This window comes from Podarcis gaigeae (assembly GCF_964106915.1).
Source record: "Podarcis gaigeae genome assembly, chromosome: 4".
Taxonomy (NCBI): domain Eukaryota; kingdom Metazoa; phylum Chordata; class Lepidosauria; order Squamata; family Lacertidae; genus Podarcis; species Podarcis gaigeae.
The window spans coordinates 75,202,107-75,217,897 of NC_139677.1; the positions used below are offsets into that span (position 1 = coordinate 75,202,107).

General features: G+C 40.9%; 1 protein-coding gene across 2 annotated transcripts; it reads left to right on the forward strand.

Moving 5' to 3' along the window:
- The first annotated feature begins 3,425 nt into the window (after positions 1 to 3,425).
- On the forward strand, positions 3,426 to 7,568 carry CLDND1 (claudin domain containing 1). Of its 2 annotated transcripts, XM_083735132.1 has the most exons (5): positions 3,426 to 3,597; positions 4,139 to 4,428; positions 5,551 to 5,655; positions 6,277 to 6,414; positions 6,531 to 7,568. In XM_083735132.1, exons 2-5 carry the CDS (start codon positions 4,149 to 4,151, stop codon positions 6,749 to 6,751), a joined length of 744 nt encoding a protein of 247 aa, XP_083591258.1. In that variant the 5' UTR covers positions 3,426 to 3,597; positions 4,139 to 4,148; the 3' UTR covers positions 6,752 to 7,568. The 2 variants fall into 2 exon arrangements, with proteins under 2 accessions (XP_083591258.1, XP_083591257.1); XM_083735131.1 differs by lacking the exon at positions 3,426 to 3,597 and having other exon boundaries at positions 3,843 to 4,428.
- The last annotated feature ends 8,223 nt before the right edge of the window (positions 7,569 to 15,791 follow it).

Sequence of the window (15,791 nt, forward strand, 5' to 3'; positions counted from 1 at the left end):
GCTGGTGGTCGTGATCCCTCTTGGTACTATAATTGAGGAAAACAACGAAATCGGATATGAATGGGCTTTGTGTTCCTCCCCACTGACAATCTGTGCCCTCGGATGCTGGTATCTATCAAAGGAAGTGTTGTTTCCACTACCCTTGTAAAACTCTGGAGCTAACAATGGGATCATCCTAACAAGAATTAGCCAGTGGATAGGACCAGTCGCCTGACCCTTTTTTGAGCCAAAGATGTGGCAAGATAAAAGTGCTGTGCTACAAATGGTCTGGTTTCTAATTATTTTCTCGTTTTCCTAATATATTTTTTAAAATCATTGTTTCCATATTTCCTCTTTATACATCTTTACTAATAAGAATTGAGAAAGGTTTTGGTTAAACCTCAGTGTGAGAATGTATACCCTGACATCTTAATTAAATACAAAGTGATCTTATCCCCGGCAACTCCTAAATTTAAGATAGGCAGACTTCATCTTGTCTCTTGGTGGAAATCCATAGTACATATCCTATGCTTGTTACATGCTCAGCTTTAGAAATACTACTAGACTGTCCTAGGTTTGGGTGTTGCCTGCCCAATTTGTTTTGTTTTCCCCCAATCAAGATTGTTGAGTAGCTTGTGTTAAAGACAAAATGTGATTGTCTTGCACCAGCCTCAATTTGCTTCTTTCTTATCCAAATAAAATAAAACAAAAAGCAGCCTTTAACAACTTAAGTACCCTGAGGACACTGTTGTGAAAATAATACTTGTTAAAGCTGCTGAGCTACTCTTCAGTCCTGATTTCTGTAGGAACACCGAAGTATTCACCTTTCAGCAGAGAAAGTCTCCACACCACAAGATTTTTCTTGGTGAGATAGAAGGAATGTTTCAAACAATCAAAATTCCTTATTTGGCATTAAGATTTATTAAAATGAATGGGGTCTATTTCCAAGTAAACATGTATTGAGTTGAGCTGCCAGTTGAAAATATGTTCTATTTGAGATTTATTCTGTTTGTGCACATGGGGATATTATCTGAACATGAATCATGTGGAGGAAGTACTTTGAAAACTTATGGTACATACATAAGTTTTTATAGTAGTGAATGTGACCATTTCTGCAAAAAAACACAATGCTGTTCTTGTTGGAATACAGTATATGTGTACTGTTGATTCATGTGCCACTTTTGCCACATAATTGGGGCCTGTTTTGAACCCATTACAGTTCAAAACAATTTTGTCTACTGTGATTTAATTAAATATGCCCATTTGACTGACATTGGGTGAATGCCAGTTAGTAGTATAATTGCACAACTTTGATTTTCCTCTATCAACATCGTCTTAATGACAATCTCTATCTCGATTGAATAAACTTTCCAATAAACAGCATGATTGACTTCAGCCTGGTAGCACAGGTTTGTGGCAATTAAGTTTTATTCATGGTTTTGAGTCTGTGGCTGGTGGTCCTTAGGTATCCCAATATCTTTGATTTAATCTTTTTAACTTTCTGCCTAAGCCACTGGGGAGCTTGTTTTTTTGATTCTCTACTTTTTGAGCTCGGATTATCTCTGCTACTAATTTCATCTAAATGGTAACATTTTTGTTTCTTTTCTTTTCTTCCTGTTAGTGTTTTATCATCCAGCTTTTACTATCTTCTAAATATAAAGTGCCTTGTGCAAACATTATTTATGGGTGTTCTAACTGTGACTTCCCATTCTTTCTCCTTTTTCTGTACACCAACTTCTTCTGTATTAATACGGTAAGCTCTGGCTGCCTCCAACCTTCATCTGTGTGCTCATACCTTCTTAACCACCTGCTGCTTTGCGCAAATGCTTCTTTCTTGAGCACTCCCTTTAATTGTCTTCATAAGCTCCAGACCATGCTCCAGGCTTTCACTTGGTTTTCACTCTTACTTTCTTCTAAAGAACACATTGCAAACTAAGATAATCCATAAAATAGCCACACTCCTGAGTCAGCTTGCTGTTCTGTTTATACTGTGATTATTTGTAATTTCTTTCCTACTGGTAATACTGTGGGTGAGTTCAGACACAGCAAAACCATGGCATTAAGAGAATGTCTCTCATCAATCCTTGGGACTCTTATGCTCCCTCTTCCAGCGCAATTGCAAGGAGATTGGAAGCCTCTACAGTGGTACCTCGGGTTACATACGCTTCAGGTTACATACACTTCAGGTTACAGACTCCGCTAACCCAGAAATATTACTTCAGGTTAAGAACTTTGCTTCAGGATGAGAACAGAAATTGTGCTCCGGCGGCGTGGCGGCAGCGGGAGGCCCCATTAGCTAAAGTGGTGCTTCAGGTTAAGAACAGTTTCAGGTTAAAAACGGACCTCCGGAATGAATTAAGTACTTAACCTGAGGTACCACTGTACTTCCGTTTTATTTTAGCTACAGTTTAGCTACAGACATACCTTGGTTGTCGAACACCTTGGTACTCGTACGTTTCGGCTTTCGAATGATGGAAACCCAGAAATGAGTGTTCCAGTTTTTGAACTTTTTTTGGAAGTCAAACGTCCAATGCGGCTTCTGCTATTGTTTCTGGCGCGCTTGTGCAATCAGAAGCCAACTGGAAGCCATGCATTGCTTTCCAAATGTATCGGAAGTCCAACAGACTTCTGGAACATGTTCTGCTCAAAAAGCAAGGTACAACTGTATTTGGAACAGGCCAGCTTCATAAACTGTGATTTGAAGTTTTTTTTTCCTGCAAGCCATAATCAAGACCGGCTACAGTTTGCGAAGGACTGGACAGCACAAGAAGCTGTGTTTAAACTAAAACAGAAGCTAAAGCTTCTGTACTTAATTCCTCCTCATGACAAGGCCAAAGGGAGGGAGCTTATGAGTATGAGGCCCCCTAATGTATTCTCTTAATACAAAAATTAATGCTAAAATACGTTTGAATAAAAACTAAGGAAACAGCTGTGACCGAGGAAATTGCAACACCGACATCTTTGAAAGGAAGTTTAGATACTTGAGAAAAATGAGAGAATTTAATAGTGTGTGTTTTTACAGAGACATTCCACATTTTTGTGTGTTCTATGTCCATATGAGCTGTGAGCATGGACGTTCCTGGTTCAAATCTCACCTGCTAGAAACGCAGTAGGTAGCTTTTGCAAGCCTTTGTTTATTCCCCTCATCTACAAATTAGGGAGATAATACTGTCGTAAGGAGGTAATGGAATTGTGTTCAGCCTTCTAAAGTACTACACAAAAGTTATATTGTATTATTTTGTTGGTTTGCACTTCCATATTTCAATAAATAATTATCATATCCTCAGTTTATCATGGTCACAGCCACCAGCTGGAATGCGACGTATTCCATTGTACAATATTTTAAAAGTTGTTATTTTACTATTAAAGTCAGTCTTATGAAGCTTTCCAGGGAAGAACAGAAAATGTAACTGATTACATGTGTAGACCAGTCTGCTTGCATCTTCCTCTGTCTTAGGATGGGTGGCTCAACTGATGGGTGTGTTCGGAAGATCACTTGTATTGACTGCTTTTTCTACATGCATGTTCTTCCAAATCTCTTAAGCCCTGCCTCCATTTTCATACATCAAGTCGTATGCACAGCATAATATTATAGCAGTAACAGTTTGCAGCTCAGAGGTACCTGATTTGAGCAGACAGAATTAATATGCAATAATGTACATGTGTGTGCTTATTTTAATGATTTTAACCTCACTCATGAGACTCCAAGGCCACCAGAACAGTTTGCAAAAATCAACGATAAAACAGTCTTTCAGGTTTATAATCTGAAACATGACACAAAAGGAAAAAGAATAGAAAGGGAGGAGGAAAAAGCCAGACTCTTTTTTGTTTGTTTGTTTTGGGAGTCTGTGGTTTTGGGAGTGCCTGAGTTCTTGTGGCAATCATCTGGAATGGAACCATGTTAATCATTTTGTTTTCTGGTTCAGTCCTTTTTTATGCTCAACCCAGATACAGTTCAATGAGTAGAATTTTACAGGAGGGGATGTTCTGAAGTTGCTTTAATTGCTAAATTGAACAGATGTTGCAAGTAAGCAATGAAAGGAACAGCTGGCGTACACATGTGAAAGTGGTTGGCTAGAGCCAGAAGAACACGTGTCTTCCTAACTCAGTTAAATTTCATGTTTGGAAACTTTCTGCTTTTTACTCTTTTCAATTGCAGTTGAGACACTATGATGGATAACCGTTTTGCCACTGCTCTGGTAATCGCCTGCGTGCTTAGCCTTATCTCCACCATCTACCTGGCAGCCTCTATTGGCACGGACTTTTGGTATGAGTACCGCAACTCATCGCCACCCGAAAATTACAGTGAAGTTAAGGCCACTTGGGATGATTTCACTGGTGAAGATGAAAAGTCTTATACAGAAGCTCTCTTTCGATGGAACGGCACTATTGGACTATGGCGGAGATGCATCACGATGGCTGAGAACTCTTACTGGTTCAACTCACCAAGTAAACCTACTTCAGAAAGTGTCTCTAAATGTGTCTTTCTCTTAGTGCCATTTTCCCGAGGGATCATTTGAATGCAAAGCAATGGTGCATGAATAAATTGATTAGGTTATCGGGTCCCGCTTGAGCAGACATATCCCCCCTTTTTGTTGTTCTTAATTCTCAGTTTTAAGATGCACAAATTTGCCTGAGAGAGAACTTTAATTGTATCTTCTAAGCAAGTACCTCCATCATTTAAATCTAGGCTTGCTCTTAGGACCTTAAAATTATTAGTTTGTCTCTGAAGTAGTCTATCAAGTCTTCTGAGGAAATGACTAATAGTTTTGAGAACAATACCAAGTTAAAAAAGTTGGAGATCAGTGCCAGCTGCTGAATAATAATGTAAGAGAAGTGTAGTACTTAGGAAGTTATGTACCAGAGTTGGGCAACCTGTGAGCTGCATAATAATAATAACAATAATTTTATTTATTCTCTGTCCATCTGGCTGGCTTGCCTTACTGTAACCTTAGGCCTTATCATTTGCAATCCCTGCAGCTGCCCGCACCCTCTGGCCAGTGTCTTCCTTCCTTCCATTCCTCAGCATCGTTGTTGTAAATCAATAGTCTTGATAGTGCCTTAGATAGAGGCTATAAACCTATAACCATAAACCTGTTCCTTCTTAAAATGCTGCAATATGCGTTGTTGTATGGGGTGGGGCTGCCGAACTGTGATGTCACAATGACATTGGGAGACTCCTTTTTTTGCCTGCAGAGTTTGAAATCCAGATGCACAGCCTGCAATGCACCATTCAAAGGGTTCCACAAAACTGGCAATCAGCTGGTTGTTGGGTCTTGGCAAGCCTCTTTGTACAGGGCTTTGCAGGTACCTGCATACCTCACCCCATTTGCCTGAGCCAGGCCTTTACCTACCCTACACCTGACATCATATATGGCATCAGGTGGGCATGGCTTGACTGAAACTGCCTTGTGGGCCAAATGGTGAGGCCTCACAGGCCTCTTTGGGCCCACAGGCCAGAGGTTCCCCACCACACCTACTTAACCCAGCTATATGTATGCGCGTGAATGAATAATGACAGTCAAGCAAAGCAGAGCCTAATAAATGTTATTTCTTTCTTCATTTTGGAAGCTGAGATGGTCACAAGGTGCGTCAGTTTTTCCCTTTCGGATCAGTTCATGGAAAAATATAAGGATCCTGGGAATCACAATAGTGGCAGTGATCTGAACCGGACCTGTAAGTATTTTTGTTTGGTTGTGTGTAGCAGATAAAATGTATCTGAGGCTGCAGTCCTCTGCCCACCTTACCAAAGAGTAAGAGCCATTGAACCTGGTGGGACTTGCTTCTGAATAGACATAGGAATGAGAAAGACTCGAGACATGTTTTAACTTGGCCATAAGACATGTTTGCCTTCATCAAATGTGGATAAATGGAAAGTATGCTGCCTTGTCAAAGTCAGCCAACAGTGCAGCCCTGTGCATGTCTATTCAGAAGTAAGTTCCACTGAGTTGAACGGGACTTACTCCCATGCAAAGTATGTTTAGTATTGCAGCTCAGGTCATTTATGATGCTCTGGTAATTTACTTGGGATTCTTATATATACATATACCATAGTCTTTCATTTATCAGTTATGCTCTGCAAAATTCAATGTTGTTTTATTATGCGATGTATTTCTGTACTGTTTAGTTCGGACGAAAAGCTAGAGTTCTTGGGCTCTGCCACAATTAAGTAACTAGATAGTAGATTGAACTACTCTCCATTTGTCTTGGAAACAATGCATTTTGCACCATGAGATAGGAGTGAAAGGCCCTAAAGCTGGAACATCCTAATCATGTTCCTCTCCCTATTTCCTTTAGATCTTTGGCGCTTGCAGTTCCTCCTGCCTTTTGTTAGCCTTGGGCTGATGTGCTTTGGGGCTCTCATTGGGGTCTGTGCCTGCGCCTGCCGCAGTCTCTACCCCGCCATTGCCACCGGAGTCCTCCACTTTCTAGCGGGTGAGTCCTCTTGGCAAACTTCATCCCATGTATTCAGTGTTGAAATGTGAATATCTTAAGGCGGTGAGCCAAGAATTAGGTGCTGTAAGTCTGACCAAAATATACTTCTTCTCCAGGTTTGTGCACGCTGGGTTCAGTTGGCTGCTATGTAGCTGGAATTGAGCTGCTCCACCAGAAGCTAACCCCTCCAGAAGATGTGCAAGGCCAGTTCGGCTGGTCCTTCTGTCTGGCCTGTGTCTCAGCACCCCTGCAGTTCATGGCTGCTGCCCTTTTCATCTGGGCTGCGCGTACTAACAGGAAGGAGTTCACACTCTTGAAAGCATACCGTGTGGCATAACGGGATATTTTCATTGCTTCCCATGTCTGTTTTCCCCCCGTTTTAATACTTCGTTTTTGCCCCCCTTACTCCCTGGCTCTTTTTATTTTATTTTAATTTTGTTCCACAAAATGCATGAAGTGAAATGGCCTGAGGGTTTTTAAAATTAAAAGACCTTAGAGGCCAATTACCAGGAATAGCACTTTCTTGCCAGAGATCTGCAGGGTTTTAACAAGTTTCTTATCTGTTTGGTTTTGTTTTTTTAAAAACTATAAATTTTAATGACATGTCTTTGTTATTCCCAGTGCAGTACATTTTTTCACATCTAAACCTGATATTCAAAAACAATTAACAGGGTAGTGTAAGCAGGAGAAGGAAGATTTTAATGACACTAATTTTGGCAGTACTGTATGTGTGATATGACCCACTAGGAAATAAACCAGTGCAACCTCTTTCATAAATGTAGCAATAGAACTTTGTTCTAGATTGTGATACAGTCTTTCCCCCCTCACTCTTACGCCTACCGCTGTATCCCTTTCAACCTTTTTGGCTTGATTGTTGTAAAAAGGTTGGTAGCCATGAGCTTTCTAAATTAAGTGAAATGATGTCAACATTTGTTTGTTCCATTTCCCCCCCCTCTCTCCTTGTAGTAGGAGCTTCTATTACAAGGTGTACCTTCTAATTTGACTAATGTAAGCGTGTATATAAATCTGAATTTTAAAACCCTTTATTTATGCAATGCAATACCTTATTGGATTTTTGTATAAGTATTATTCATGTCGCCTAAACTAAAACTTTTGTTTAAAAAATAAATCTGAGCAAAGCTCGTGGAATTTTACTGGATTTATATGCAGCCGATGAGACAGAAAAATGCATGGAGTACAACTGAAGCTCAGTTTCCACTAAGAGAACCTTGACATGAACTTCTGTCCAAATTTCCATTTTTATGCATATTTAAAAACATTATGGAATGGGGAGTAAGGATATGTGGAAGAGGAAAAGTTTGTTGGTCTCATTTCAAACTGATACTAATATAAAACAGACGTGGTACACATTTTTTAAGGGATCCGCACAGTGGTTCTAACTCAAATTAGTCCAATTGTGTGTTGTGGTCATTGCAAATAAATAGGTAATAATTAGATCCGCTGGGAAGAGACGGTGGGCCAACCTTGTAGATCCAATCTAGATTATGCTATTCGTTCGTATGGAGAATACATTTCTCTATTTATGCATCAAGGGACCTTTACAAAACATTGGGGAGTGAAAGGAACCTATGGAATTACACCTGTGACATGAATGGTGGTAGGGATACTGGCCAATAGGCTTCTATGACATTCCCACTGGCACCTTTCAGATTACGCTTGTCTTGGCAGTAATAGCACAGGGAAGAGGGTTTTGGGGATGGCATTGCAATCTTGAACACTGGGGGAATGTGCCATCCCCACAACGAACAGAGAAGTAGCACCTGAGCCATGGGCATCTGGATTGCCCATAACATACGAGTAACCAAAGAACTTGCATGTTTATGTGATCATACAAGTATTCCCTGAGGCTCAAAACTGGCTTGTCCTGAACATCAACACGTGTGTAACTAACTTGCAACATGCTTATTTTACTTATGTGATCACAGCTTTGCACAGGTGGGTGGAAATAAGCAAGTAAATGGAGAATGTCACCCTCCCCACCTGCTCAAAGCTGCAATCACGGGTTTGGGAAGGCAGTGCAAGGGCTCTGGCAACATCCTGGGGCCCTCAAGCCTCCTTCCCGTAGCTGGACAAAAACCTACCAGGCTTTGGGAAGGAGGTTGGGTTGCTGCCAAAGCCCTCCCACCACCTACCCAAAGCAGGGCAAGCAGCCCTTCACTTTGCAGGGGACTTGGTTCCAGGAGTTCCTGGTTTTACGTCTTTTTGCGTATATTCTTCGACCCCTGGAACCTAACCTTTATGAGTTGCCTGTGTTGGGCAAATGCTGTGTTTCTCCACCTTATTGAATGAATCATTTAAATTGCTTTACATATCTGTTTCATTAGAACATGGAGAACAGGAATGGCAGCTTGTTCAACAAAAGAAGTCACCCCAGAAATGTATCGCTTCATAAGTCTGCATTTCATTTCCTAGTCTTTGCATTGTTAACATGCAGCTTAAATGGATACTGCAAGTCCTCAGCCATCAACCCTACACTTTCTGTGTGATATGAGAATCTTGTCTCTGCCCTGTGTTCATACTTTCTCATATAGCCAAGGAAAGGAACCTGCACAATCTCTGTTTGCCCAAAGTGATATTTTAGTAGCCTTCTGTGCAGCACACACACACACTTTTCAAAAAAAGGGAGGGGTCCAAAATCAGTTTGTAACATGGTGTGGAGGACTTGTGGTTCGAAGAAAGTAAGTAAAATTTATAACAGGCATCCCTAAGCCTTTGAACCCACTAAAATAGCTCTTTGAAGCCCACACTTGAACAGGAAATAGTTCTGAGCAGTCACATTTGATAATGTTAACCTACTCCTCACGCCTTCAGCTGAGCCCAGTACCTGGATCTTCCCAACAAACTTCCCAAAGTCTTGTCACCAATTCAGAGTCATTAGAATTATATATTTTAAAAATCAGCATTACAAAACAGAGCAGGAGTCAGTTTTGAGGAGACCGTCAACCTATTTATGGACACGTTCGTGAAAGCCTAAGGGCCGGATACTTTTTAATTTCATTTTAAGGGCAGATCAGTTCCTCTGGAGCTGCATGTATCTGAAACTAGAGGACCTCACCATCTAATTATGTGCTGCCTTTCCATAGTTGACCATGCTCAAGGCAGTTTACAACATGAAAATAGTTGCATAATTACAGAAATATAACAAAAGTCGCAAGCAATAAATAAGAGAATATAATAGATAGACAACAAGATTTTGGTATTTTACAAAAAAAAGGTCAAGATAATAAACTTAAGTCTTGGAAGGCTTCTAGGATGGCTGACTGATAATGATAATAAAATGCTGATGCCTATGCAGAAGCAAGGTGTCAAGCCAGGACAATGTCAAGCACATTGAAAACCGCATGATCCAATCACAGACATATACTCTTGATCTTTGGAAAGCCAGGATGGGTGGGGACGGCTTGAGGTAAAACTGAAACATTGCTGCTATTATAATGCCTTAATCTGTGTTGTAAGCGGCAAAACACTGAGAAGGGTGTGTATGTTGTGGTCGCTGTTTCAGTATTGGAAATTGGCCTCAAGCGGTAGAAACTGTGCATAATTTATTGGTTTCAATCCAGCTAAAATTAGTTGTGACTAATGGTGCACTTCCACGCATGCTTACTTAGAAGTATGTCCTCTTGTGTTAAATGGAGCCTGGGCAACAGGCTGCTATGGGAAGATGTGCCCTTTCAGATATTTGGATCCCAATACCTATTCAAACACTCCCTGATAGAAGATCTAAGTCCGAGAGTGTGTTTGATAGTCCGAGAGTGTGTTTCATAGCCCAAACTGATGCTGCACCCATGGAAAGCATACAATTCCCTCTTTAATACAGTGGTACCTCGGGTTAAGTACTTAATTCATTCCGGAGGTCCGTTCTTAACCTGAAACTGTTCTTAACCTGAAGCACCACTTTAGCTAACGGGGCCTCCTGCTGCTGCCGTGCCAGTGCTGCACGATTTCTGTTCTCATCCTGAAGCAAAGTTCTTAACCCGAGGTACTATTTCTGGGTTAGCGGAGTCTGTAACTTGAAGCATATGTAACCTGAGGTACCACTGTATTGGATTTAATTTTAGGAGTTGATACAACTGACTGTAAAAGAAATAGTACTATTTGATGATAAATATAGAAGGTCTGACTAAAGCAGTATGGGCCTTACTTCTTGAGAGCTTTAGATAAATGTCAAGACCTCATTCCCATCTATTTTATTCATTTATTCTCTTATTTTATCACTCCTTTCCTATGGTGAAAGACTATTGAAGATACCTGAATTTAGTTTTATGAGGGGAGTGACTGAAAAGAGATTATACCTTAATTGCTGTAAACTGAGTTGCTCTAATAGTTGTTTTGGTTTTTTTAAGATACCCTCGTTCTGTCACCCCTGTATCTCACACATGGTATCTCTACCTAGTACTTTATCCATCCTCTTAATGCAGCTGATGAAGTAATCTGTTTCCACCCAAATCCCCTGTCACGAAATGGCTGATCTTTAGATATTGCAACTGTCATCTTCCTGCACAAATACTGCTACTCTTCTGTATTACGAAGCATGTTATTGGAGACTGGAGAGACCTAAGATGATACCCACCATTAGTTATGCTCTAAATAGACCCACTAAAACCAGTGGGTCTACTCTTAGAATCATAAAATTGTAGACTTGGAAGGGACCACCAACTCCCTACAATGCAGGAATCTTTTCCCCAACGTGGGGCTTGAACACATGGCCCTGACATTAAGAGTCTCATGCTCAACTGACTGAGCTGTGCCAGAGATTTAGGCTGCATACACACTAAGCTGTACCTTTGAAGCACATCCCACACCCCACACACCCCAAAAAAAGAATTCTGGGCACATTGGTTCCTGAGAATTGTAGCTCAGTGAGAGGTAAACTGCAGTGCCTAGAATTCTATGGGGGGGGGGGACACACTTTGAATGTGCTTTAAAAGTATAGTGTTTATGCAGGCTTAGTTGACTATTGCTCCTACCATTTATTCCGATTTTGTTCAAATGTTGTTACAGATTATATCGTTTGTGAAGAGGAGAGGGCTGGTTCACGGCTCTGTTGTTTTTTAATGTACGTATAGAAACCACCAGAAAACATCTGCAGGGTTAGTACATCAACTACAAACATAAAAGGAAGTGGTTAAGTGAGTAATATTTAAAAACAACACCTTCCTTTGTTGACAGAAAGCCTGCCTTGAGCAATTTGAAGGGCTCAGTGGAAGTGAAAAAAAAGATGGAAGATGCATCTCTATCTTGCTTCTAGAGTTGCATCTGAGTGTCCAACTGAAAGGTCTTTTGATAGAAATTCCATTCGTTCTGTAGTTTTGGAAATATTGCAGTCTATTTTGTAGACCATACGTAAGTCCCACTATGTGATGTGTGTTTGATATATATCCAGTTTTTAGCAAGAGTCTTCAAGCAACATTTATATAATGCACCAGATAAAACATTAAAAACTGAGGGTTGTATCCAACTTTAGCCCCACCTACACCAAACATTTAAAGAACTATCCTACCACTTTGAGCCATCATGGCTTTCCCCAAAGAATCCTGGGGTCTCTATTTTGTTCAAGGAGTTAAGAGTTGTTAGGAGACTCATGTTTCCCCTCACAGAGCTACAATTGCCAGTGTTCCCAGAGAAGATGAATAGTTTGTTAAACCATTCTTTCAAGGTCACCCTAATGTCATTTTATTTTTACTCCAGCTAGAGGCTTCATCCCACTATAAAGGTCTCTTATTGTGTGTAGTCCTTTCTGTTTCCAGTCTTTTCATTGTGTTTCTCTAGTACTGCTATAGAAATTCTGTTGTGTTACAGCAAATTTGAGATCCCAATCCTCTCATATGTGTTGAAACACTGCTAAAGAATCCTGTGTCCTAAACATGTGGAATGTCACATTTTCTGCTAGTTCTTAATCCTGTGGTTATATAAATATTGCAATTGCATATGTATTGCATGAGTTTCAGTTCCCCCCAGTATGTTTATCTCATCTAAAAAAACCCAAAAATCCTGGAATGGAGAGAGTTCATGTCTCCCTCAACATCTCCAATGCTTCCAAAAGTTATCAAGGAAGGAAAAAGAGATAGAAGAGAAGTAGAATTGTAGAAGTAGATGTAGAAATCCAAACTCTGGTCTGTGCTACACTCTTTATTGCTGTTTTCCACTAGGTGGAAGCAGTGGTTCCCTGTCTGAAACCAATGGACTAGAATATTTCAGTGCTTCTCCAAAATAACTTTAGCAACATTATAAACATTGGCCAAACTACATAAGACGTGGGATGGCGGTTGTTGGTAATTGAGGGATGTTGTTTTGTTTTTTTAAGAGGTTTTTCACAGTAGGCTAAGACTAGTCTTCACACAATTCAATTTCATTAGTGTTACAGTGGTACCTCAGGTTAAGAACTTAATTCGTTCCAGAGGTCCGTTCTTAACTTGAAACTGTTCTTAACCTGAGGTACCACTTTAGCTAAAGGGGACTCCCGCTGCCCCTGTGCAATTTCTGTTCTCATCCTGAAGCAAAGTTCTTAACCCGAGGTACTGTTTCTGGGTTAATGGAGTCTGTAACCTCAAGCGTCTGTAAGCTGAAGCATCTGTAACCCGAGGTACCACTGTATTTACTCCTATGGCTTTGTTGGTATATGAGTTTCAGACAAGGAAAACACTATGGCCCCTGAAACTAGAGGTGAGGAATTTATGGCCTTCCAGGTTATGCTAGACTCCAACTGCTCTGAGCCCCAGCTAGCATGGGAACTGTAGTCAACAACATATTGAGGGCCACAGGTTGCAAATCCCTGTCTTAAAACCTGTACTGTTTGAAATTAAAGGTTTGGTTAACACCTAAATATATTAGCTAAACGGCATTTCCATGCATGCTGGCACTCGTCACGGTGTCCCGTTGTGCCGGAAGCGGTTTATTCATGCTGGCCACATGAACCAGAAAGCTGTCTGTGGACAAACATTGGCTCCCTCAATCTGAAGGGAGATGGGCGCCACACCCCATAGTCACCTTTGACTGGACTTAACCGTCCAGGAGTCTTTTACCTTTGCTTTTACCTTAATAGCTAAAGTATTTATAATTAAACAATCCTGGCTTTTTAAAAGAACCTAGGACTCAGTTTTCAGCTGCAAATAAAACGTTCCAAGTGTGTTTTAAGTGCAGTACACAATGTGACACTAGATGGCGATAGTTTATGGAAAATTTGATGTATTTTTAAAAACGCTTTTTTAAAAAAGTGTTTTCAGAATGGTTTTTATATGTGTGTAGATTCCGCCCTAGTTTCATTTATGCGTTGTTTGGCAGCTGGAAAGCTGCCCTTTCTCCTGCCCCCCTATGTCTCCCTTGTAATTGAGAGAATGACTATTATTCTTTCACTGCTGTCCTGAGAAGGCTGTGCTGGGGAAGAGACAGTGAAGCTTTGACAGACTGTGACAAGGTGGATAGCAGGAGTTATTGTGGCATGGAAAATACTGGTTTAGGTCACTTCCAGGTAGGCAACCTGCTTATTGAGCATTCAGCCTGATTCGTTTGCACAAGGTTGTGTGGAGGTTACATGACGTCATTTATTTATTGAGCATTCATTGTGGTTTGTTTGTGTGGTGGTTCTACCACATCACATCAAGCAATTGTTACCTCACACTTTCTATTGCATTTTTCCACCACTTTTGTTTCAGCAAAAAGGCCCATCTTTTTTTATTGTGCTAATCTACTTTAACTGTGCAACCTGAATTTGCTGGAATGCGGCTGATTCCCACTTGCAAAATAGCAACAATCTGGAAGCACCCTGTGTGCTGTTTATATTGAAACTTTTGGAGTTTACTTTCTTTCAGCAGCCAAATCCTGGAAGGACAACACTCCATGAATATTCTGCTTTCTTGGTAGTCTGCTCTAAGAAAGAGAGCTCATTTTCTTTTGGAGATGGAGAATTTAGGGCTGAAATATTCTAATCTGGATGCTGCTTTTCGTTTCTAAAGTTATGATAATCCAAGTACGTATGATTAAAATATTGGAAGGGGAAGAAAAAATCTAAGTATTTGAGTTATATTTTTGGTAACAGGATATCTGACCCACAATTTCTTCAGTACACTTCTATAGTTAAAATACCATTGTCTGCTTTTCCTTTATTTAGGAAAGTAGAGGAAACTACAGTGGAGATGCAAGGCAAAACTAATTTACCCCATCTTGCATGGGAAATTGAGCGGTTGTATGGAGCTCTTTCTGCCACTCCATCACTCAGACTGGAACTAACTGCTCCTCGCCCCAGCCAGCTTGGCATGCTCCATCCATTTCAATTGCATTTTTTCCTTATTTTCCCTGTTCCAGCTTCCTTCTCTTCCCTGGGTTCCTCCTGCACTGCAGTTCATTGCAAGCCTTTCAATTCCCCTCCCCATTTCTCCTCCTTCCCTCTCTCACACAGACAGACAAACAAACAAACAAACAAACACATGATGCACACATACTTGCCAGAAGGATAATCTAAAGAGCATGTATGTGCATGAAATTAGTCTGGGGACCACGAGTTCCCGTTTGCCTTCCAGGCAGAATTGTACAACACGGGGAGAGAAAGAGCGAGAGCGCGCATGACATATAACTCAATGGAGCTGTGCAACACCCCACCCCATCCCCCAAACTTCTCTCGGGCATTCATAGATCCAAGCAAGGTTAATTTGCAGGCCAAGGCCTTGGGGAGCAGAGAGAGGCAAGCAATGGCAATTGCACTGTGTCCTTTGCACAACGAGGAAGAGGTGGGAGGGATTGCAGTTTCATTGTTGAAACCTCATGCTCATACATTCTGCTGGGCACTACTGCCCTTTGGTTTTAAGTGCTCTTGTATTTTTAAAAATCATTTTAGTATGCAATATGCAAATAAAACCTCTAAAAGGCTATAGCCTTTGGGCCTCCAGATGTTGCCAAATTACGGTACAACTCCCTGGCCATTGGCCATGCTTGCTGGGGCTGATGCGAATAGTGATTGATTATTTGCTATAGTAGGCAGCTAAATGGTTTATCCAACTAACTTAATGAAAAAAGAGATTTTGCACTTAAGAGGCATGATGGATAAATAAATTGAGTTTAGTCCTGCAATGAATAAATGAGCTGAGTTTTGTTTTGACTTCTTTGTTAATCACTGGAAACCCTTGTTAAGTAGGGCATATTCTCTTATTCTTTTTATTGGAATGTAGCAGGAGAACCAGTGGGCACTCCTGCTGCCATGTGGTATATGCAGGGCTTTTCCTCTTGCTGGAACTTGCCGGAACAGCATTCTGGCACCTCTCAGCTGGGCCCCAGAAGTGGGGAGAGAGACCTGACCAGTCTCAGCAAAGCCCCGCAAAGCACCTCTAGCCCTGGAGGAGACCCTCCTGGGAGCCAGAAGGGAA